The 25594-nt window shown below is 47.6% G+C and overlaps 1 protein-coding gene across 2 annotated transcripts in view; it reads right to left on the bottom strand.

Annotated features, from left to right (window-relative positions):
* The window catches only part of SLC24A4 (solute carrier family 24 member 4), a 166467-nt gene that overhangs the window by 35909 nt on the left and 104964 nt on the right, over positions 1-25594 (bottom strand). The window contains exons 3-10 of one of the 2 annotated variants that reach the window (XM_077123389.1): positions 17083-17159; positions 12106-12180; positions 9151-9235; positions 7920-8023; positions 7260-7334; positions 5025-5050; positions 3361-3414; positions 1988-2130 (exon numbers count right to left, since the gene is read on the bottom strand). In XM_077123389.1, the coding sequence (XP_076979504.1) occupies positions 1988-2130; positions 3361-3414; positions 5025-5050; positions 7260-7334; positions 7920-8023; positions 9151-9235; positions 12106-12180; positions 17083-17159 (639 nt within the window). The remainder of the gene's footprint in view (positions 1-1987; positions 2131-3360; positions 3415-5024; positions 5051-7259; positions 7335-7919; positions 8024-9150; positions 9236-12105; positions 12181-17082; positions 17160-25594) is intronic. The other variant, XM_077123390.1, reaches the window with a different exon arrangement.

The raw sequence follows: 25594 nt of genomic DNA, 5'->3' as shown, positions 1-25594 counted from the left end.
TGCCTGGGAGGGACTTCCTTTCCTAGTGGCTGACTGGTATAGTCTTTTGTGGGGTAGTAAGGGCAGAGCTAATCCACCAACTCTGGCTAAAAAATCCCTAAGTCCACATCTTGAGGCCTCTCCATCCCCCATTTCCGGACCTCCAGGCCTGGTCCTCCTCCCTTAGGTCTCTGGGGTCATCCATCTGGCACTCTGACTTTTCTCTCCCCTTGGCCTTTGTCTAAACACATTCACCTGGTAAAGGGTGAGGGGAGACCTGCTCTTGTCTCCATCCCCAGTGTCTGATCTTTCAACTTCCTAGAAATTATCCTGGACTTAAAGAGATTTGGGAGGAAATAAGGAACGTGTAGGAAAGTCTTTATTATCAGGGGGGCAAAAGTAAAGGGGATGGTGTCAGGATAAAGTGCCAGGAAAGGTCCCCAGTGGGCAAAGAGGCATCAGGAGAGCCTGGATTTCCCTGGAAAGGGTGAGCACACAGGGTGCTGCTTCCTGCCCAGCCACGGGGGATGGGCCTCTCCCGTCAGCTCCTGGGGCTGACACTGTGGGAGGGGCACTTCCTGCTGGCCTGCAGGGCGGCCCCTTGGTGCCTCTCTTATCTGCCCTGAAGACCTGGGGGACACTAACCCCATGGGCATGTGACTGGGCAGGAATCAATCTGTGTCTCCAGGGACCACGTGTAGGGAACCTGTGAGGGTGAGCTTGGAGCCAAAAGTCCAACGCAGCGGCCAAAGGTGCATCTTCCCTTCTGAGGTTGTCCTGGAAACAGGCTCTCCCTGGGGTGGCCTATGTTCTATGCGTCCCATGTCCAGATGGCCCGTTGCTCTGCCCCTCATGGGTGTCAGAGGTGCCCCTCCCATGGCCTTGCCCCCCCCCCCCAACCCCGCACCCAGGATGCTTCTTTGTTCCATGTGGAGAGATTCATCCTTCACCCAGCACCTGCACAAGGGCCACCCAATGGCCTACCTGAATAGAGCTTAGGGACCCCAGGGGTCCTGGACCCTGGCTCAGTCAGGCCCTTCTGAGGTCAACTGGCCCAACCAGAGAAATCACAAATGAGTTAAAGTCAGTTCAAAAAGGACTGGCCCGCCCAGGGCCCTCAGGAACCCTCACGGGTGGCCAGGCCAAAGCAAGGCCACCTAGTTCAGGAGCGGCTGGATGGAGGGTAAGCCCTGATTTTCACTATCCTAATTACAAATACCTATTCAGGCTCTAACAGTGGTCAGGGGTAGGGAAGGGAACTTGCTCTCTGTCCTGGCAGCATCCCTTTCAGAGGGGCTACCTGGGAACAGGCTGGGTGATAAGGAAATGAGGACAGGCTTTCCCAGGAAGCAGCCCATCAGGCCTGGACAATTTGGGGCCTACAGAGATGTCAGGGGCTGGCTCTGGAGACCCAAAAGCCCCAGTTCCAGGACAAGAGGGCCAAAGAGCAGCTGAGGAGACGAGGCTGCCCGCCCAGGGGAAAGGGCTCCTGTGCAGGGCTCTCCTGGAGCTGTCTGGGAATTCCTACTCAGCTCCCTGGCTGCCTTCCCTGGCCTTCTGTTTCTCTGGGCAACGTTCCCTCCTTGAAAGCCAGCAGGTCCCTCCAGGACAGATGGGACCTGGCATTTGAACAGGTCCCTCCAAGACAGATGGGACAAGGTCTGCTCCGCCACCCCCCAAGTCCTCAGCTTCCTGTCTTAGGCCTTTTTTACTCAGAGACAATTGCGCTTTAGGAGAGGCACAAGAGCCTGGAGCCAGCCTCAGGAAACTTCCCAGGGGACATGAAGCTTTATTTTAAATTTCCTGGAGCATCTTTCCTCCATCCTTCCCCCGAGCTGTGCAAACACTAGGGGGCGACATCTCAAACTTGAATTCTCCCTCCACCTTTAGGTGCTGTGACCTGAGAGTGACAATTTGGAGAGAGTGTGTGTGTGTGTGTGTGTGTGTGTGCAAGAGGAAAGTGGCTCCAGTGACAGCGTTCAGCCCCCTCCTGTCTGCTCAGCCTTACCTTGCCTCAGCAATGGCACGGAAGGGTCATCAGAGCTAACATCACAGTAATCATTACCATCTTCCAGCTCGCTGCTGACCGGGTTGCCATTTGCAATGGCCTTTTGCTTGATTGTGAAAAAGGCTTGCATCTTCACATTGTACCTGGGATGGTAAAATAGGAGGTCAGTCGAGGGGGATAGGTCGGGAAGGGGAGTCATCTCCCGGGCCAGGTGGGTGGGGGGTCTGCTGGAGCCTTGCAGGCCCACCCCATTTCATCCTACCGCACCCATGCACAGCCTCTTAGCCCAGCCCCGGGGGTGTCCTGTTGAGGGGAATGGGGAGCCCAGGCTTTTCAACCGAGCTGACAGTTTCCAGACAGCACATGTGCTACCTGCGGCCTGCTCTTACTGAGTTGTTAGTAGGTTTCCTGGGGGCACGAGGGACCTTTAGCTGAGGATATGACTTCTGCTTGCTGCAAAGTTACAAGCCTGTCCTAACAAAAGAAGTTCAGCCAAGCCTGTGGGGCAGGCTCAGAAAAGACAGTGCCTGGCCTGTCCTCTCCCATAAGCCACAAATCACGCTCCCCTGGGAGACTGACAGAGCCCTAAGAGGGGAGGTTCTCTCCAGCTCAAAGCCCCTGAGGCTGGCTGCCTCCTTGAAAGGCACTTAGAGAGGAGATCATTTAAGGACATCCTCTCTTGCAACGTGACAGTTTATCATCCATTTTTAGAAAACATTATAGGGATTTATAGTCTCATAAAAATCATAGTGTTTCTAAAGAGATTTTTAAAATTACCTATGAAGGTATAAGAAGGAAGATAAACCTAAGTGTGGTTCAGCTCCAGGGTAGTTTTGAGATGAGTTCTGATCTGGGCAGTTTCTGGAAGGCCTCAGTGTTGCACAACCCTGGGGCAAGGGATTTGCCTTCCCAGTATTGTGAGTGGCACCCCCTGCAGTTGTGCAAGACAGCAGCCCTGAGAGGTTGCATTTTATGAAGCCTAGAGCAGAAGGTAAAGCTGCCTGGTTTTTTGCAAAGGGCAGCAGTCCAGTAGATGTATAGAGACAGCAAAAAAGAGTGGCCATCTGGGGCCCCAAGAAGCAGCAAGGAGTGAAATGGAGCAGAGGCCCTTGCTTGCTTGTTTAGGGAGCAGCCTCTTTGCACAAAAGCCACCAGCACGACTCTCCTGGCCTGGGTGTGATGGCATTCCCAAGCACATCTGAACATCTCTCTCCCACTCCAGCCTCCCCAACCAGGGTGCCCTCCTAGAGAACTGGGGCTGATCAAAGTGAGTGAAAGCTCCAACAGAATTTCATCTTCTGCTCTCACAAAAGGCCAGGGGGGAGGCAAAGCGAGGGGTCACCACCCAGAAGGAGAAGAGGAAGGGCACTTACTTCATGATGAGAATGTAAAACACATACAAGATGATGAGCACCAGGCCTTCCCACCTCAGAGAGAGAAAGAAGGCAGGGTTAGCGCTCCGAAGGTCCATGGGCTGGTGGAGCTGGGAGGGGAAGTACACCGGGGTCTCTTCCCTTGTCCCTTTGACCAGCCCAGGACCTGCCTGCTGGGTGAAGGACAAATGCTCTGCCCAGTAGCTGTCCCTGCCACCCGAAGTCCTCGTGGGAGCTGAGAGAAGGCCAAGGGTGGGTTTGACTCACTATACGGGATTATGGGGGCCCAGGGGAAGAAGTTTGAGCGCAGCACCTGGCTGAGGGACAGAGGTGAGCCTGGGCCACCACATCCTAGGGTTAGGGTGGAGTTGTGGCCTGGAGTCACACTGACTCGATCCTAAGAGGCCCCATGGTCATCCAAGATTCTGGCCAGGGACCAGAGATGCCATGGGTGCAGGAGGAAAGGGTCTCACGTCCCGGAGGGTCCTAAGAACTGACTGGATGCAGGGCAGGGATGGGTGGGCAGGGAAGGGGTGTGCAGTGGGGTGGGGTGGGTGGGGGTCCCATCGAGAAACACTGTGACTGCTCTTCTGTGGACGCAGAGCCAGAGGGCACATGCAGAGGGGATTTCTATAGCCCTGACCAGCAGCCTCTGAGGAACCACACAAGCTTTAGAGGGGTCATTCATTTGAAGGCCTACTGTGTGCCTAGCATAGGTTACAGTCATTTCTGGGACTCTTCCTTTTGCTGACACAGAACCCAGGGACTAGCAGGCCCAGAAAGGGACTTGCAGGTATTCTTACTGCCCCCTCCACCCCAACTCCACCTACAGATGAGAAAGACAAGGCCCAGAGAAGTGAAGACACATTCCCAGGGTCACACAGCAGGTTGGGGGTGAGGCCGGGATCAGAGCAGGTTTCTCTAGGCCCTGCAGCCCACAGCTGCTCGGGCCAGGCAGCTGAATGTCCTCAGCCAGACCTCCTGAATATGTCCCCACAAATAACCATATATAGGATGCAGAATTGCTGTCAATAAAAGGAAATTCTTATGGCTTCTGAACGTATGATGCATTCATGTCCTATAAAATAGAGTGCAGATAATCTTTCCTTTGGAAGTTTGTGCTTTACGTATCTTAACTAAGGAATCATTTCCTACCTCGATGTCATGAAGATGACTCCCTATATTATCTTCCAAATTATTTTTTAAATTTTGCTTTTGACAGTGAGAGCTTCAATTCACCTAGAATGTATTTCCATTTGACATGAGGGATCTGATTTGATTTGACTCCGTATGGCTCTGCCGTGGTCCCAGCTGCATTTGAGGGACATCACTTCCCTTCGGCCTTGTCATGACACCTGTTTCTGGGTTCTTGGTTTCAAATTCCATATTGGCGTATGCTTGTCCCTGTGCAAAATACCATACTGCTCTCCTTATTCTAGCTTTCTAGAATATCTTGATATGTGACAGGGAAGGAATAATGAAGGAAACATTTTCTGTCATTTAGAAAACATAAAATCCTGTTTGCTTAGAATGATACCATTTTTACCTTAACAAGTTAATGAGCTTATGTTCACAAAAATAATTTTAAAAGATTCAATGGACCAAAAAACAAGAAATAAATTTTAAAAAGCAGCAGCTAAAAAAAGCAAACTTTAAAAACTTACCACACAATTTCTTCATCATATATGAACTGGGAGGCAAAAAGAAACAAAAGGGGGAACCTGATTATTTCAAAAGAAAAACAAATGCAGACCCCTAAATAGATAAAAAAATCTCATATTGGCCTAGTCATGTGTATATAGAAATTCAGTGTCTCTTCCTCCATTTTTGTCTCTCAACTGCAAAGATATCTACATATATGTATGGTGTGTGTGTGTGTGTGCAGTTTTCTTAAAAATAAAGATGAGAGACTCCTTGGGGAAAGTTGAGGTTCTGAGGGAGAAGGCCAGCCGGTCCAGTCTGAGGGGAGTCCTCGGGCGGTGCTGGGGGACTCGGTGGCTTCCTAAGAGGGCATGGGTACTGCTCAACACCCCCCGCCTGCCTCTCCCACCTGAGACATAAGTGGGTGCTTCTTCTGGGCCCAGGGGCGGACCCCTCTAACTGTGCCCCCACGGGCTGGTGTAGGGGGCTGTTCCCCACAAGAGGGACACGTGGTGGCTCCATGTGATACGAGGAGCTGTCTGGGCTGTGCCCCATGGCACCCCTCTCCTCGCTGTTACAGTGGGCTGTGGGTAGCTCACTTTTGGGGACCCCCTTCTGAGAGGGTCACCCTGGTCAGTGCCACGAGGCTCCCCAAACTCAGCACTGCAAGGAAGTGTTGCTCAACAGAGGGGAGGGCAATACCTACACTAGGGGACTCTGGGGATGTTTATGGGGCTCTTCCGGTTTTTGCTGTGATTGGAGGGCTGCTGGCTTGTAGAGCAGCGCCGGCAGGGACGTGGGACAACCTCACGCATGTGGCCCGCACTGCCCAGTAAAGAACGGTTTCTACATCTGGCGCAATCTTTAAATGTCCTGCTAAACATTCAGGCAAATGGAAAACAAGAAACGGAGCCTAACAGCTAACTCCAGAGTATTTTTTATTGGTTTTTGATAAATATTTCTTTTTCTAGCAATGTAATTGTCATGCAAACTGGGGAGTCTTTGATTACTTTGGAAACTCTCACTGAGGTCAGCATCACTCCTGGTGGCAAAGGCATCAGCCCATCACCCTGGCCGCAGCGTGCGTCTGTGGCTGTCAGGTGTGGCAATTCTATGTACAGGGGCAACATTTGTTTATACCTTGGCTAGTGTGGTCATGTCAAAGGATTTACATAAGGAAATAAGTATTCTTTTTATTATTATTATACATTGCTTTTATTTCTCCTTTATACTATGTTGATTTTTTTATGTACAGGTAGACTCTTTTATCTATACATTTCATTTTCAGGTGGTCAAGCGGGTATATAGAAGGCAGCCTCGAAGCTGGCTCCCGGTGAGCCCACCCGCTGCTATTCCAGTCCCCCTTGAACGTCAGTTGTACCCATTTCTAAGAAAAAGGAGAGGGCAGAGTGATGGGCTGTCAATCCGGGATTAGGTTATAAAAAGACTGTGGCTTCCATCCTGGGCATCTTCCCTCCCTGGCTCAGAGGACAGCCCACTGTTACATGGGAGCGGTGCTCTGGGAAGGCCAGTGGGCCAGGATGTCTCCGGCCAACAGCCAAGCAAGTGATTCTGAAAGCGAACCCTCGCCCAGCAGGGCCCTGAGATGACTGTCCCTCTGCTGATACCTCGACTGCAGCTTTGGGAGAGACCCTGAGACAGAGAACCTAGCTCAGAAAATGAAAGAACATAAACATTTGTTGCTTTAAGTTGCTGAGTTTTGGGGATATTTATTACACAATGATAGGTAACAATTACAGGGGACCTAACTGTCATATGAAGACAGCTCTGTGTTTGGTAAGGTTGAGAACTGTTCCATCTACCCTCTTTGAATATAACCTGCCCTCGTGCCACCGCAGAGTGCTTCGAGCTGGCCCTCTCTCTTTCCTACTCTGTGGTGAGCTGCAAAACCAGAAATTCTACTTCTTAGAGCTGGGTCCTGCAAAGATAAATGGGCTCTAAGTGAGCATCCGCAAGGCCTTTGATGAGCACAGGTCTACCTGAATGGACCATGTGCTGGGCTTTCAAGGCCTTTTTGCTTTCCAGATGGTTCCTGAATTTGCTCTATGACTGAAGTGTCAGCTACAAGAATTTTTTTGGAATCTGGCAGGGAGGTGGATAAATGGGACTGCAGCAGACCCCACTGTTGGACACTGAGGGTTCTCTGGTTCTCACGCCAAGAACAGAGATGGGCAGGGGTCCCACGCCTTAGCAGGGACCCGGCCCGCCTGCCACCTGGAGCTGGAGGGGTAACTCACCGCAATAAGCACGATGACAGAGAGTGTGTAGTACACAGAGTCTCGGCATACAGCCCACCACGTCAGACGAACCACCTGCCGGGGAGAGAGGGGGTGGGTGCCGCTGTGCAGGTGCTCCCTCACCCCACCCAGACCCCCGCAGGTGCACCACGGAGCCCCTCCCAACTGTGCGGCCAGAAACGAAGCTTGTCTTGCTGCTCCAGGTGCCCCCTTGCCGTATGTTACACTGGGGGGAAAGAATGAAACCAAGTAATGTTCTTAAGCAATGGCGAAACGGACCCCCACTCCTCCAAGACAGTAACGTCCCAATTCACAGCAGCAGCAGAGAACAGAGGCACGTGCTCTCTCTATTCAATGCTGGAACCTTCTGGTGGTAACTGGATGCCCCCTTCTCTCTCCCTCGGCAAGGCAGAGCCCCAAACATGAGCCAAGCTCTCTGAGGTCAAGAGAAGATGCTAAAGGAGAGTTGGCAACGATGAAGGCACGCCGGACGCCTGCTTTACGCAGGAGGAAACGGGCTCGGGGGTAGGGGAGCTGACTTGCTCAAAGCCACAGTGACTTACCAGCCCCGCGAAAGCCTGGGGTGTCCCCACAAAAGCTTATCCCCCCCCTACAACTACGGGCCACGCGTCAGCCAGGCTGGGGAGAGGAACCACTGACCTGTCCGGCGAACAATCCACAGACGCCAATTATGCACAGGATGTTGAACACGGCAGACCCCACGATGGTCCCGACCCCGACGTCGCCGTGGGTGATGAACACGCCTGGAAAGGGAACGGCACAAAGCCTGGCTCCTGGCCGCCCTGGAGGACTGCGGCCCCTGAACAGAGCTTTAAGGCTGCCCACGACGCTGGCGAGCACAGCAAAGCCAGAGAAGGGCCCTCAGGTAGCATCTGGGCCTACCCCCCCTTCTTTTTTCATTTTAAGTTGATTTTTTTTTTTTTTTGTATGTTGTATGGCAGGGTCACATTTCATTATTTTTCCATGTGAGTATCCCGTTATTGCAGCACCATTTATTAAATTGCTTGTTTGGTTGGTTTTTGTTTGTTTTACTTGCTTGTTTATTTTTTGGGAAGTACATGGACTGAGAATCGAACCTGGGTCTCCTGCATGGCAGGCAAGAATTCCACCACTGAATTTTTAAGTTGATTTTTGTATATGACGTGCTGGAGGAGGCCATCCACTTCCATTCTTTTGCATATGGACATCCAGTTTTCCCCGCATCATTTGTTGAAGAGACTATTCTTTCCCCATTGCATGGACTTGGCACCCTTGTCAAAAACCGGTTTGCCATAGGAGTGAGAGTTTATTTCTGAGCTCTCACTTTGACGCCATTGGTCGGTATGTCTGTTCTGGTGCCAGGACCATGCTGTCTTGATGACTGTAGCTTTGTAATAACATTTATTTTAAAAATTTTATTCTAATAACATGTATTTAACCTAAAATTTTTCCTTCAACCACATTCAAATACATAATTCAGTGCTGTTACATTCCCAATGTTGTGTTGCCATCATCGTCATCCTTTACCAAAACTTTCCCACCATTTTTTAACAGCTTTGTTGATCTAATTCACTTGTCATAAAATCTATCCATCTAAAGCTCATGACTCAGAGATTTTTAAAAAAGTATTCAAAGAATGCCGCAACCATCACCATAATCTAGTTTCAGAACATTACCCTAAAAAAGACACCCCACACCCAGCAGCAGTCGTTCCTCATTCCCTCCTGCCCCAACCTCCAGGCAGCCACTAATCTACTTTTTGTCTCTTCAATGCCTCCATTTTCCAGATGAGAAAACTGAGGTTCAGAGAGGACAAATGCTCCACCTGCTCTTGGCACCAAACCCAGGCTCCTCTCTCAACCTGAGGTCTTGGGCTGGTGGGATTTCTCACCGATAACAGAGGCAAACAGCTCAGGGGTCGAGCTTCCTGCAGCCATGAAGGTGGCTCCGGCCACATCTTCGCTCAGATGGAGTTTCTGAAACAGAAACAACCAGAGACCCTCAGGCTGCAATCATCGGTACAGCAGACACACTAACTGGATATCAAGAAGCCAGGGAAAGTAAAAGGGACAGTGCTGAGGTGGAGCCACACCCCTCAGCCAGTAGCCAGCTGTACGAGTTGCCCCTCCTTCCAGGACTCTGAGCACATAACCTTGGGGTCCTGGCCTGCTGCGCTCTCCCTCCATTTGACCTCCTCTTCCCAGCCCCCACATTCTGACCAGGCCAGGCCTCCGATTTGGAATACCCCTTCCTTGTCCCTATCTCAATCTCTGACTTCATGTCCCCTTGAGGAAGCCTTTCCTGAGGTGTCCACCCAAGCCAACCACTCCCCCCGTCAGAAACGTGCTATGTTTTACCCACTATCTTCTGAAACATGAAATTACTTGGGATAAAGGTTTTGGTCCACATGCTTGCCTTCCCTACTAGACCACGAGCCCCGGGGCAGGTCTGGTCTTTTCCATCTTTGGCTCCCCAGTGCCTAAAATATGGTCTGTATTGACCATGACTTGCCATGCCCATGCTGCTTTGGGTACCAGAGGGCCTTCTACATATCTGGGTTGTGGGACTGGAGGCCTTGATCACACTGCCTGGGTCTTGCATTCCAGAAAGAGCAAATCCTACACCCACTGTTACCAAGACGGAGACCCAGAGATCTCTCCAGGATGAGCTGGCGTGGGACAGCACCCTGCTTGGCGAGGCTGTGTTCTGGCCAAGGAGGCCCATCTTCTGATCTAGAATGTAGTGCTGAGAGCTTGGGATGCTTGGAGAAACCACGGAGATGCAGGGTCTTCCTGAATGGTAACCAGAAGGCACCCTCCCAAGTGGTTCTCAGAACGCCTTCTCAGGGCAGACTGGCTCAGGCAGGGCTTGGCCACATCCAGCCCCACCTCCCAAAGCACCAGACTCTGGAGTCATTGAGGAACCTTAGGCCCGCTGAACCTCCCTAAGATCCAAAGGGTCAGAGCTCGAGGCCATGTGGGACTGGGAACATGCTTGAGCCTGACATGGGCAGGAGTGAGGACACAGCACCGAGCCTCAAGGTGGAAGCCTGGCCACCTTCACCCTGCCAAAGAGGTAGGTTCCACAGAAAAGGCTCTACCACCAAAGCATCTCCAATGGATTTCAGCAGAATCCAAATACGCTACTTTCTCTCCTGCCTCTCTTCCCTCTGGGGTTGATTCTTTCTACCTGGAACGCCATTCTCTCCATTTCTGCTTACTGAAATCCTCCCTACTTCAAAAAGCTGGAACAAACAAATGCCACCTCCTCCTCAAGGACTTCCTGGGTTTCTTCCCAGCAGAGATGCTCCCCAAGTCCTTTATTGTTTCTCATGAGCCATTTACATCAGTCTTGCCAGTAGGGCCAGGACCTTGCCTTGTTCCCCTCTGTATCCTGAGGGATGCAGGTTCCTTGTGGATACCTGGCACCACTACTGTATGTGGTCCTGTGCTGTAGGTCACCCTTCCTGGGGGTCCTGGCAACTCTAGAAGGGCAGGGGGTCCAACCCCATTGTGGCGGCCTCCCCAAGCTCTCAGCCTAGGGTCGCCCGGTGTTTGTATTCAAGCAAGGATCAGCTGACTGCTTTATCCCTGAGGGACACCTCCAGAAGTCAGAGGAAGAACAGGCCACTTGCAGTAGCCACCATCTCCTCCAAGCTCCACTCCTCAGGGTCTCAGGTTCCAGCTCCTGCACGCATGTCCACATTGGTCATCTCCTGGGTCTAGATCCTAAACACTTTTTCTCTGCCTCAGTTCTCCGACAAATATCTCTATAAAGGTGGGCCCACGGCTAGAACTAAAGTGGGGTAGAGAAGGGGAGAAAATGGAGAGGCTCGCTCCCCTTCACCCCACTCCCATTAGATCTAGCACAGATCTAGGTTGGGGGAGGGGAAGGCCTTCACCCACTTTTGCCAGCTCCCTGTTGAGGGGTCTCAGGGCTTAGCTGTGGGATAGACACTAAGTGTCAGGCATGACAGCCTCCAGCAGCCTGCTGTCTTCCACTCCAGTCCCAGCCTCCTCAGCCTGGCATTTACATTCCCATGTCCCCAACCCCTTTCCAACCTCCCAAAGGGCTTCACCATGGTCTTCCACGTACCTCACAGATCAACAGCAGTCAATTCCCACTCAGCTCAGGTTTCCCACCTTACACTAAGCTCCCTAAGCTGCCTGAACAGGTCCCTAACAATCTGTAGGTTTTTGTTGCCCCAGTCACATCATGACTTCAAACAGCTGGGAGATTCCATGGGGATAAAGCATGGCAAAGCCTCCAGCAGTCTGCAAGGGGTAGGTGCTAAAAACACAGGCAGTTCTCTTTTGACTAGAAGCCAATGCAGAATAAGGGATAGACGAGGGCCTTATACATGGGGAGAAATAAGAGAAGAAACTAAAAATTCACAAAGCTATGAAAGGAGGAAAATGTACACCTGCAAAGCGAATTCCGTGCCAGTGCAGCTCAGCATCCTCCCCAGGTGAGTACTCGTGAGCAGAGAGCCCCACCTGCCACCTGCAGCAGTTTATGGGAAATGCTCCAACACAGGTTGCAGGCCTGGCCAGTTCTCCAACTGAGCAGGTTTGGCATAAATGCCGATGGCCTGCTGTGGATCCAGAGGTTAAGGTTAATGAGTTCATGCTGGGAGCAATTTTTCTGCCAATTGCCAGGATATGGTGCCATCCTGTCAGCGGGTAAGGCTTAGCCGTGGGATAGACACTAAGTGTCAGGCATGACAGCCTCCAGCAGCCTGCTGTCTTCCACTCCAGTCCCGGCCTCCTCAGCCTGGCATTTACATTCCCATGTCCCCAGCCCCTCTCCAACCTCCCAAAGGGCTTCACCATGGTCTTCCACGTACCTCACAGATCTTCTCTAGAGACGGAACAAAGAAGTCATCACACACAATGGCCAAGGCATAGAACATGTACAGAGCCTGCAGAGGAAACAGGGAGAGGCAGAGTGTCAGTGAGGGGACCTGCCGCAGCCATCTGGGGGCAGGGCCCTTGCACACTCCAAAGCAGATGTGAGGGCAGAGACCAGGTGGATAGAACAGGGCTCAGTGGAAAGTTTCAGCATCATAGAGATCTGCTCCTTCAATCCTCTCACGGACAGATGGGGAAACTGAGGCCCAGGGAGGAGAAAACTTGCTGATCAGCAGAGGGGACTAAACTCAGGCCACCTGGTCTTGTGCTCTTTCACCCCTCTTAAAACAGCAGCTCTTTCCCAGCAGAGGGGAGGGTACGCTCCTGTCATGGTCAGGTTCATGTGTCAACTTGGTCAAGTGGCAGGTTGATTACATTGGACCATTTCCTTCATGGAAGGGGCAGTGATTTGTTCTAACTGGAATAGACACATACTCTGGATATGGGTTTGCTTTCCGTGCATGCAATGCTTCTACCAAAACTACCATCCGTGGGCTTACAGAATGCCTTATCCATCATCACGGTATTCGACACAGCATTGCTTCTGATCAAGGAACACACTTCACAGCAAATGAAGTGCGGGAATGGGCACACGTTCATGGTATTCTCTGTTCTTACCATATTCCCCATTACCCAGGAGCAGCTGGATTGATAGAATGGTGGAATGGCCTTTTGAAAACTCAATTATGTTGCCAACTAGGTGGCAATACCTTGAAAGGCTGGGGTAATGCTCTCCAGGAAGCTGTATATGCTCTGAATCAGCATCCACTGTATGGTGCTGTTTCTCCCATACCCAAGATCCACGGGTCCAGGAACCAAGGGGTGGAAATGGGAGTGGCACCACTCACTATTACCCCTAGTGATCCACTAGGAAAATTTTTGCTTCCTGTCCCTGTGGCCCTGAGCTCTGCTGATCTACAGGTTTTAGTCTCAAAAGGAGGAGTGCTTCCATCAGGAGAAACAACAATGATTCCATTGAACTGGAATCTAAGACTGCCACGTGGTCACTTTGGGCTACTCATGCCCCTGGATCAATAAGCCAAGAAAGGGACTGCATTATTGTCTGGGGTGATTGACTCTAACTATCAGGGGGAAATAGGACTGCAACTACACAATGGAGGTAAAGAAGAGTTTTCTTGAAATATAGGAGATCCCCTAGGGCGTCTTTTAGTACTACCATGCCTTGTGATTAAAATCAATGGAAAACTGCAACAGCCCAATCCAGGCAGGACTACCAATGGGTCTGAAACTTCAGGAATGAAGGTTTGAATCACCCCACCAGGCAAAGAACCATGGCCAGCTGAAGTGCTTGCTGAGGGTAAAGAGAACATGGAATGGGTAGTGGAAGAAGATAGTGATAAATATGAACTTCGACCACATGATCAGTTACAGAAAAGAGGACTGTGATGCTGTTTTATTCCTGTTATACTATTTAAGTTGTAAAATATCAAGTTTAAGAATGAATATTACCCAAGGACTTGTACCCTATTCTGGAGAGAGTTCCTGTGTTTCCAGTTATATGCAGAACAGTTGAGTATTTTTAGTCAAAAGAAAAAAAATGTGTGTTTTAATGTTTTTTATTTAGAAATTAGGTATGGTTTAAGGTGATATACATAGCTGCCAAGTTGACAAGGGGTGGACTGTCATGGTCAGGTTCATGCGTCAACTTGGCCAAGTGGTGGTACCTGTTTGTCTGGTTAGGCAAGTGCTGGCCTGTCTGTTGCAATGAAGACATTTCTTAGAATTAGATCTGATCACGTCAGCTGCATCCACAGCTGATTCCATTTGTAATCAGCCAAGGGGAGTGTCTTCTACAGTACGTGATGCTCAGTCTAATCACTGGAAGCCTTTTAAGGAGGATTCAGAAGAAACAGGTTCTCTTCCTGCTTTGGCTGGCGAGCCTCTCCTGTGGAGTTCGTCCAGGCCCTCCATCGGAATCATCGGCTTCACAGCCAGCCCTGAGGATTTTGGACTCTGCATTCCCGCAGTCACGTGAGACACTTTTATAAATTTTATATTTGCAAGTCTTCTGTGTTGATTCTGTTTCTCTCGAGAACCCTAACTAATACAGCTCTCAAAGACCAAGGATCAACATTGTAATAGTTCAAAATAATACTAAGAATCCTGATTTGTATCCCTGCACACCCACCTTGTTTTCAGCAAGGACATCATTTCCTGATTAGCAAATGCCCACCTCCTGCCAAAGCAAACAAAACTCCATGTTTTTGAAAAGGCATCCCCTGCTGGCAGGCGCACATTTAAAATAAGGAGGGCTTGGACATGGGGAGGCCCAGAGAATAAGGAGTCTGGACTCTGATGCTGATTCTGGGGTTAAATTACCCTGTGACTTTGGATAAGTCATTCCCTTAGGTCTCAGTTTCCTCATCTGTTTAATGAAGGAGTAGGAATAGAGTGGTAGTTTTAAAATGGGTTTGTATCTGGAACCTATCCCTGCCCTGTCCGTCCCTTCAGCCATCCAGCAAGTCCTTACGGAGCTTATCCCATGTGCGAAGTGCTATCCCAGGCCTCAGGGATACACTGCTGAGGATACCAAGGAAATTATCTGCCTCCTGTAATCTATATTAGTGGGAGACAGACAGGCAAATAAAGGGTATATAACTTCCAGGAAAAAAAATAAGACGGTTTACAGAGTCAGAGGGCCCACAGGGGACGGATACCGTTTTAGACAGGGTGGCTAGAGAAGGGTCCCTCTGAGGAGGTGGCTTCTGAGCAGAGACATGGATGAAGTATGGGAGCAAGACAGGCAAAATTCTAGAGGAGGAGTGTTCCAGGCAGCGGGACCAGCAAGTGCAAAGGCCCTGGGGCAGGAGAGTGCTTGATGCATCTGAGGAACAGCGAGGCCACTGCTGTAGGCAAAGCAGAGTGAGTGATGTGGGAAACAGGATGTGAGGGTGGAGGGAGAAGCAAGGACCAGGAACCATGGAAAGGAAATAGGATTTTACTCCCAGTGCTGGGGAAGCCATTCTTTTTTTCAAAGACAAAGTGAAGTCATTCACTTTAGCAAAAGAGAGACTGGCTGGGCTGCTCCAGTGAGAACAGTGTGATATTCTACTTCATGATTAACTGGATTAAATAAAGTATAAGTAATATTTGTGGCCAAGGAATTTCAGGCGAGTATCTATTGGAGTCTGCCCCTGGATTTGTCATGGGATATAAGTAAAAGAGAGAGTGTGAGATTGAAGAGACCCTTCTAGAAATCTCAGGATCCCAACTTAAATTTGCACCCATAGCAATTCCTTCTAACAGCATCTCACAGGCACAGAGTGGCCTATGAGGCTGACAGACCTCCTATTTCCCTAACGCATCCCCAGAAAAACTGGAAAGTACAGAAGGGGGTGTCAAGACAGTGTCTTAATTCCCCCTGCCAGGACCAGGGACTAAATGAAATTCTCAGCCTCTGCCAAGAAGCTGCCTGGTGCTGCCAATAAAACTGGCTCCAAAGCTAATCTTTCCTTGCTCTAAAGAAGAAGATGGCAACATTTTCCTGTAGAGGGTCCGACGGTAAAAATTTCAGGCTTTGTAGTGCACAAGTCTCTGTGGCAATTGTTGCATATGAAAACAGCCACAGAACACGTGTGGCTGAGTTCCAGTAAAACTATATTTACAAAAAGAGGTGGTGGGTTGGCTTTGGCCCTTGAGCTGCAGTTCGCTGCTCCTTGCTCTCCTACAAGGTTCCTGAGGTGCTTTGGGGTACAAAGAAGGTTCAGTCTCAGCGATGCTATGACTTAATGAGGTGGGACCACAGATAGCCAAACCCACACTCCCCTGAGGGAAGTGTCAGGCTGAGAACATTAGAGAGCATAGCTCTACTGCGGAAATACATTACAGACCTGTCATTTAAAATGTGCCTGCCACCCCTCCTTACAACCTTCATTTTCGTTAATGATTTACCCTGTTAATTAAAACATCACTCATTCATTATTCCCTGGTCGTTACTATGCGGGAATCCCAGATTTCACTTTCTTAATTATCTCTTGCAAAGACTTGAAGTTGATTGGGTTTAAATATACAAGCAGGTGGTGCTGGGTGGTCAAGGGAGCTAATTAGGAGGAAAACCTACTGCGCTTGATCTGAAGTAGGTAGGCAAACCCTGGCCACCTTCATGTCCCCATGCTGAACCCCACAGTTGGCAAATGTTCTCTGTAAAGGTCCTGATGGTGAGTATTTTTGGCTTTGTGGACCATAACATCCCGGTCACAACAGCTCAGCTCTACCACTGAAACATAAAAGCAGCCACAGATCATACAGAAATGAATGAGAGGGACTGTGTGCCAACAAAACTTTATTTACAAAAACATGCAATGGGCCAGATTTGGCTGTGGGCCATTTTTCCCCAGCTCCTGTCAAGGAAGAGTGACTTTTACCTAGAATTTAGGTTTGAACCCATTACTCCGTTTTGAACTGCTGCTTAAACCCCATTTGTCATCAAGAGCCAACTAAATAGAGAGGGAAGTTTGAGAAGCAGAATGTCAAAATTTTAAACCATAGTTCTGTGGAGGTGGTATAGTTGGGGGGGATAATCAAGGAATATGACAGCTGGCACTGATTATGCACCATGCAATGTCCAATGCACTTTACTTATATCCACTCACATCCAGACATGGGGGTTAGGTGCCATGACCCCATTTTCTAATATCAGAAAACGAGGCACAGGAAGACCTGTGCTCTTGTCTGGGTTCTGGGTCACTCGGTGGGTGACAATGGACATGTCACCTCACATCTTTAAGGCTCTGGTTCTCTGTTGGTAAAATGGATCCTGTATCTTTTCTCCTCACAGGGCTCTTATGAGATTAAATGAGATCTCTGACTTACTGAGACGCCAACCCCCACAGTGCAGATAAAGCTTCACACCCTGACGTTTACCAAAGTTCAGCCCCATGGGGCCCACTTACACCGAGGATGTGCAGCAGGACGGCTCCATGCTGTCGCTCCTTATTGGAGAACAGATCTGTGGGAAACTCGTGGATTGCTGGAAGGTAAAAGGAGATGACACAGGGTTAGTCTTCAGCAGTGCTCCCCCAAAGAACTCACTTGAGATCTGGAAGCCAGGGGCATGCCTGGCTTTGGGCTACCCAGTAAGATGGCCAGTTACTTCTCAGCCCAGGGGCTGGCCTTGTTCTTAAGGAAAAATTGCTGGGTAATGGAGCATCCATAAATATTCTAGTACTTGGAATTGATCATGTTTTAGATAGGCCTTCTGCTTAAAAAAAAAACCAAAATAAAACATGGACTGCACATCCACTAGGATGGCTACACTCAAAAAGACAGAAAACAAGTGGACGTGGAGAACAAGGATGTGGAGAAATCAGAACCCTTAGACCCCGCTGGAGGGAATGGAAGATGGTGCAGATGATTTGGAAAATGATCTGGCAGTTAAATACAGTTACCACATGACCCAGCAATTACACTTCTAGGTATAAACCCAAAAGAAATGAGAACATATGTCCATACAAAACCACATCTACAAATATTCACAGCAGCATTATTCATAATCACCAGAAAAACAGAAATAACCCAAATATCCACAAATTAATGAATGAATAAATAAAATGTGGCATATCCCATACAATGGAATATCATTTGGCAATAAGAAGGAATGACTACTGAGCACATGGAACAACACTGAAAATAATACGCTGTGTGAAAAAAGACAATCACCAAAGGTCATATATTGCATGATTTCATTTAATGAAATTTCCAGAATAGGCAAATCTGTGGAGAAAGAAATTAGATTAGCGGTTGTCTTGGGTTGAGGTGGGGGTGGGGGTGGAGGGAAATAGCGGCACTAGAGGACAACAGCTAAAAGGTGCAGGGTTTCTTTCTAGGGAAATGGGCATGCTCTAAAATTGATCATGGTGATTTGATGGCTGCACAATTTTATGACTATACTAAAAGCCACCAATATGTGTAATTAAAAAAACAAGTTGTATGGTATATGAATTACATCTCAAGAAAGCTGTTGTTATTAAAAAACACACACATAAGCAAAAAAATTAAAGAAGCCAAAATATGCCAAACAGGAAAATCAAGGGATGGTTACTTGTTTTGTTTTGTTTTTAAATTTTTTATTAATTAAAAAAAATTACAAGAAACAAACATTCCCAACACATACACTCAGCAATTCACAATATCATCACATAGTTGCATATTCATCATCGTGATCATTTCCCAGAACATTAGCATCAATTCAGAAAAAGAAATAAAAAGACAACAGAAAAATATAACAAACAGAAAAAAAATTTTACAGGCCATACCCCTTACTGATCCCTTTCATTGATCACTAGCATTTCAAACTAAATCTATTTTACATTTGTTCCACCTATTATTTATTTTTATTCCATATGTTCCTCTGTTCTGTTGACAATAAAAGGAGCATCAGACACAAGGTTTTCACAATCACACAGTCACATTGTAAAAGCTATATCATCATTCAATCATCCTCAAGAAACATGGCTACTGGAACACAGCCCTACATTTTCAGGCAGTTCCCTCCAGCCTCTCCACGACATCTTGAAGGACAGGGTGATATCTACTTAATGCATAAGAATAACCTCCAGGATAACCTCTCAACTCTGTTTGGAATCTCTCAGTCATTGACACTTTGTCTCATTTCACTCTTTCCCCTTTTGGTCGAGAAGGTTATCTCAATCCCTTGATGCTGAGTCTCAGCTCATTCTAGAGTTTTTCTCAATCCCTTGATGCTGAATCTCAGCTCATTCTGGGATTTCTGTCCCATGCTGCCAGGAAGATCCACACCCCTGGTAGTCATGTCCCACGTAGACAGGGGGTGGGTGGTGCGTCTGCTTGCTGTGTTGGCTGGAGAGAGAGGCCACATCTGAGCAACAAAAGAGGCTCTCTTGGGGGTGACTCTTAGGCTTAATTTTAAGTAGGCTTGACCTATCCCCTGTGGGGTTAAGTTTCATATGAACAAACCCCAAGACTGGGGGCTCAGCCTATAGCTTTGGTTGTCCATACTGCTTGTGAGAATATCAAGAATTCAACTTGGGGAAGTTGAGTTTTCCCCTGTTCTCACCATCCCCGAAGAGGACTTTGCAAATACTTTCCACTCACTGATCAAATCCCTCTGGGATTCATCAGGGCATCACCTGGACAAACCAACAAAATCTCATGTCCTATACAAAGTTCTGTGTACTTAAGGTGTTCAATCAACTATCTACATAAGTTATATTAAGAGATGCACTAGTCAAAGTATAGATTTGTACCAAATAAACATTTTTTGCTTTAGCCTCACACATTAGTTGAAATTTTTAAATATGAATTACCATCTATTTTCAGCACACTGCAGTAATGACATTCTTTTGTTCTTCCTCATGCAAAAACATTTTTTAAATTTGTACATTTAGTCACTATCATTATACACTCCAGGCATTCCTAGATTACACCATCTCAATCTTTATCGTCTATCTTTCTTTGTGATTTCATTTATGCCCCAGACCTCCTCCCTCTATCATTCTCATATGCAGCTTCATTCAGTGTTTTAACATAATTGTATTACAGTTAGGTAATATTGTGCTGTCCATTTCTGAGTTTTTATATTCAGTCCTGTTGTACAATCTGTATCCCTTCAGCTCCAATTACTACAATATCTTACCCTATTTCTATCTCCTAATGGTCTCTGTTACCAATGAAATATTCCAAGTTTATTCATTAATGTCAGTTCATATCAATGAGACCATACAGTATTTGTCCTTTTGTTTCTGGCTAATCACACTCAGCATAATGTCCTTAAGGTCCATGCATGTTGTTACATACTTCATAACTTTATTCTGTCTTACAGCTGCATAATACTCCATCTTATGTAAATGTCACAGTTTGTTTAGCCAACTGTCTGTTGATGGACATTTTGGCTGTTTCCATCTCTTGGTAATTGTTAATAATGCTGCTATAAACATTGGTGTGTAAATCTCCATTTGTGTCCTTGGCCTCGTGTCCTTTGAGTAGAGACAGCATATAGATGGGTCCTGTTTTTTAATCCATTCTGCCAGACTATGTCTTTTGATTGGTGAGTTTAATCCATTAACATTCAGTGTTATTACTGCATGGGTAGTACTTTCTTCTACTATTTTGCCTTCTGGATTTTATATGTCATATCTAATTTTCCTTCTTTTTACCTTTACTTATAATCTTCCTTTCTACACTCTTCTCCACACCTCTCTCTTCTGTCTTCGTATCTGTCTCTAGTGTTCCCTTTAGTATTTCTTGTAGAGCTGGTCTCTTGGTCACAAATTCTCTCAGTGATTTTTTGTCTGAAAATGTTTTAATTTCTCCCTCATTTTTGAAGGACAATTTTGCTGGATATAGAATTCTTGGTTGGCAGTTTTTCTCTTTTAATAATTTAAATATATTATCCCACTGTCTTCTCGCCTCCATGGTTTCTGCTGAGAGATCTGCGCATAGTCTTATTGGGCTTCCCTTGTATGTGATGGATTGTTTTTCTCTTGCTGCTTTCAAGATCCTCTCTTTCTCTTTGACCTCTGACATTCTGATTAGTAAATGTCTTGGAGTATGTCTATTTGGATCTATTCTCTTTAGGGTACACTGCACTTCTTGGATCTGTAATTTTAAGTCTTTCATAAGAGTTGGGAAATTTTCAGTGATAATTTCCTCCATTAGTTTTTCTCCTCCTTTTCCCTTCTCTTCTCCTTCTGGGACACCCACAACACATATATTCATGCACTTCATATTGTCTTTCAATTCCCTGAGTCCCTGCTCATATTTTTCCTTTTTTTCCCCTATGGTTTCTGTTTCTTGTTGGATTTCAGATGTTCCGTCCTCCAGTTCAGAAATCCTATGTTCTGTCTCTCGAAATCTACCATTGTAGGTTTCCATTGTTTTTTTCATCTCTTCTACTGTGTCTTTCGTTCCCATAAGTTCTGTGATTTGTTTTTTCAGACTTTCAGTTTCTTCTTTTTGTTCTTTCCTTGCCTTCTTTATATCCTCCCTCAATTCATTGATTTGGTTTTTGATGGGGTTTTCCATGTCTGTTCGTACATTCTGAATTAATTGTTTCAGCTCCTGTATGTCATTTGAATTGTTGGTTTGTTCCTTTGACTGGGCCATATCTTCAATTTTCCTAGTGTGATTTATTATTTTTTTGCTGGCGTCTAGGCATTTAATTACCTTAATTAGTATATTCTGGAGATTGCTTTCACTTCTTTTATCTAGGGTTTTCTTGCTGGATGAATTTGTTGTCTATCTGTTCCTTGACATTCCGTTCAGCTTTATCTGGACCTTTAGCTTACGTTTTGTTTAACAGAGGAGAATTTTTCAGTTCTTGTTTTCTTGTTTCTTGCCCTGCTTGTGTGGTGCCTTTCCCCCCCACACACTTAGGAGGGTCTACTTAGATATTATGACCCCAGCCAGATTTTCCCAGACCAAACTGGCCTATCAGGAGGAAAGAGTCACCTGCGTCAGTTTTCCCTGAGGGTGAGACCCCAGCAGGTTGAAAGACTTTCCTGTGAAGTCTCTGGACTCTGTTTTTCTTATCCTGCCCAGTATGTGATGCTTGTCTGACTGCAGGTCCCACCAGCATAAGATGATGCAGTACCTTTAACTTTGGCAGACTCTCCCTGCTGGGGGCATGGTGGAGACAGAGGAGAGGTTGTAGTCTGGTTTTAATGGCTTCAAATTACCAAGCCCTGGTGTCTGAATTCCTTGATGGAGGGATTCCATCTGGGTGGGGCTTCACCCCTCCCCTGGGGAAGGCACAAGCTCCAGATAAGCCCCCAAAAGAGCTCACTTCTGCCTATGCCTGGGGCAGTTGCAGCCCGAAAAGTCCTGCTGCTGTATCCAGAGACAGTGAAACCCTTGTAGATACACAGCCACAAAAACCTCTGTTTCCTTCTTTTTTTTTCCCCCTTTTTCTGTCAGTCCTGCCCCCTTGGCACGGGGGCAAAAATGAGCAACCTCCACTTTGATCAGGTTCACCTAAGCTGGGGGCCTATTTTTAGTAGTCAGAATTTGTTAATTAGTTCCACAATTGGCATTTGATTGTGCCCAGTCCCTGCTGCTGGTAAAGTCCTTTCCTTTCCCCTCTGGGAAGCAGCCTGTGGGGGAGGGGCGCTGGCCGCCGCAGCTTTGGGAACTCACGGTTCTGGGGGGTGCTCGTAGCTGGTCCAGCTGGTCCAGACTGGGGTACGCTCTGTGTCCTGTCACTATCGTGGCTCCAGGAACTGTTCTGTACTGTTTCTGGTTATTTAGTAGTTGTTCTGGAGGACGAACTAAAATGTGCACGTTGTTAAGCCGCCATCTTGACCCGGAAGTCATGGTTACTTGTCTTGCCCAAGGATTTGATCACATTCCTAACAGAGTTTCCCAGGAGGATTCAACATGTTCTTGGATTTGTTATAAAAAGCAATTCCTGTGCAATCAGGGGCCCCAGGCCATGAGGCAGGCATATCCAGCTCAGGAAGGTGGCCTCTGGGTTCAAATCTTGGCTCTAATATTTACAGGGAAAATGTTCCTTAACCTCTTTGAGCCTTATTGGTTTTAATAATACATGTCACTTCTAAACTGTTTCAAGCTTGCCATGAGTAGCTTCAAACCAACCCTCCCCAGGATTCTGGAATACCCTTCCCTGGTCACTGCAGGGTTGGAATCCTTGGGTGGAGAAAGGTTTCATGAATGGGATTTGTATGAGAATGCCTGTTCCTGAGGTCTTGGGGGGTGGGAGGTGCCAGAAAGGAATCTGGAGGGAGGAGATAATCCAAACCTGCTCTTACGCCTTCACAGAGCCGGCCTCCTCCCACTCAATGGGGAGGAAGAATAATAGATCCAGTGAGGAAACTGAGGTACCAAGAGGTCAAGTGACACCTTCTGGATCAGGAACAGCAGCACGAACACTAGCTGAGCCCTCCCTCGGCAGCCCCACCCAGAGCAAGAAAATGGAGCGATGGAAGGTGAGGCTCAGGTTGGGTCAGAGTAGAACTTAAGAACAAGGGAGGGAGGGAGAGGGCTGAGAGCATCAGCAATTGGCCCCCTTACCTTCTGGACCTCCATCAGGCCCAATCAGGCGATGGGTGCTCTTCTGTCGGCATCCCGGATCATGTTAGAAGCCCTCCCAGGCCCCGATGAGACCCCAGCAGGGCAGGCACTAATCTTTCTGTTATAAGCACTCATCTATCCTAGTTGGCAGGTGGCCCAGTGAGGTACACAGCCCTCTGCACTGAGAATCAAGTGCTCTGGGTGCAAGCAACCACCCCTACTGATACCTCCATGCAGTGTAACTCTGAGCCAACCATCAGCCTCTCAGGATTCAGGATGCCCAGTGGTAATGGAGGAATACTCTCTTCTCATTACCCCCTCCTCCATTCAAAATGACCAAGGGGCAAGCAAGCGCTTTGTGGATGTCATCTCTGCAGATAAGCCATCCTTTAGCCCTAGCCTGGAAGGTCCCTGGTCAAATTCCTTCAGAGCCTCATGTCCTCATCACGGCTGCCATCACTCATTCTTACAGCCCCCCAGGTAGACTGGAAGCTCCCGGAAGGCAGGATCCACAGCTCCCTGTTTGCCACTGCATTTTCATTGCCTAGGAGGGGCCCAGAACAGTAGGTTCTCAGTGGCCCATTCACAATCAACTGAATAAATAATGACAACGTACTAACAGCAAAAATAATAATTCACATCATCTTTTTACCATTGCGAACCCCTCAAGTACCTGGAATGATGTCCAGAGTGGGTACTCGATGAATGTTTGTTAAATAAACTCACAGGATATAAAATCTCTTCTCTGTAAATATGCTGTCTTATGCTCTGGAAGTGATGGTTTCTCCTTTATATGGAAACTTTCTATTTTTTAAAGATTAGATTCTTCCAACAAGACACAGGAAACACCAGCTCCCCAGATGTGCAAAACATGTTCCCATTTTGAAACAAGCAGCATTTAATGAAATATAGAGTCTTTCACTTCTCTTTTTTTTCTTTTTTTTATAATCAAACTTCTTTAATAGAATTGCTGTTGGCTACTCAAGGACACGGCTCTAATTCAGTTTGTTGGCTCTGAGATGGCGAATTACAAAGGGAGACTCAGCCTTCTTGTGCCTGGGCTCTTGTTTCAGGAGAAATGTAGCTGTCTGGGATATTCAGTGCAGGTCAATAGACATTTCTGCCATGAAAATCTGAGACATTTCCTGAGTCTCCAAACAGTGTTTTGAGAGCTGGTGATTTATGCAATACTGGGAATTCCTTGAAGTTTAGAATAAAGCATTGTTCCATTTCTGCTGTGGACCTCAGTGGGGGGTGGGGGTGGGGGGTTATAAATGGCTTTGTCCTTGGTAGGAACAGGTTTCTGGCTCAGTCACATCTCTGCACTCTGCAGAATGTGCAAGAAGGATGCAGGAGGAGAGCGAATTCCACTTATGACCTTAATTTTGTACAAAGACATGAGTAGCCAGCAAAGTCACAAGCTGCGAATGCTCTAGCATTTTCTGTACCCGCCCAAACCTTCCCTTTCTGTCTTGAACTCACAAGGTAGGCACTGAAGCTCCAAATGTCCCTGATGAGGCTCAGAGAGGCAAGTGACCACTCAGGGGACGCAGCCATATAAGCCAGGACTCACAGTGGGATCAGGGGTTCCTCATGCAAGGTGTGGCTCTGTCTCCCACACTGAGACAGTTTGGCAGAGTGGAAATCACGCTGCACTAGGAGAGGCAATACCTGGATCGAAGTCCTAGCTCAACTATGCAGGGAGTTTGTGACCCTGGCAGAGCCATTTAATCTCTCTGGCCCTTGTGCAAGCTGCTGCTGCAAATGTGCAAGGTGCTGAAATACTATAATACTGTGGTAACTGTGTGTGGCAGTTCCTGGAAAGATGTCCAAGGCTGTAAACTGGATGATGGTCACCTCCTCCTCCCCAGCAGGCAGCCGCATTCCCCAGCTCAGCAGTCATATCATCTAGAAACGGGCATCCAGGGGTACAGAGCAGAGCCTGCTCGGCAGGAATGCCGCCCCTCCCACCCTGGCCACCGCCAACTTCAAAATTTAGAATTTAAAACACCACACACAGCAGTTCAGTGCCTTGTTTTTAGATGCAAACAGGTTTAGGCTTCAGGAAGCGGCCTCTACCCCTTCTCACTACCCCAGGAGCTGTTTCTTCACCTGTAAATTGGCATCACGACAGAACCTTAGTTGTTCTAAGTTCTAAGTTAGTTAGATAATATTATATGCCGGTCACCCATTAATTTACAGTCCTCGTAGATAACGAGTTGTGTCCTGTTTCAGAGGGCTCGCAGCCTCGGTTCATGAATGCAAAAGAGAAACCAAAAGCGGCTTAGTGGGAAAAAGAAAGAGAGCCAGAGATCACACGAGTCCCATCAGAATCTGAACGCGATTGCCGTTTAATTCCAGATTCCGGACAAAGCCTTCCTTCTCCTCTCTGGGGCTTGC

This window comes from Tamandua tetradactyla, chromosome 12 (assembly GCF_023851605.1).
Source record: "Tamandua tetradactyla isolate mTamTet1 chromosome 12, mTamTet1.pri, whole genome shotgun sequence".
Taxonomy (NCBI): domain Eukaryota; kingdom Metazoa; phylum Chordata; class Mammalia; order Pilosa; family Myrmecophagidae; genus Tamandua; species Tamandua tetradactyla.
This window is presented reverse-complemented; position numbering and strand designations above follow the sequence as displayed.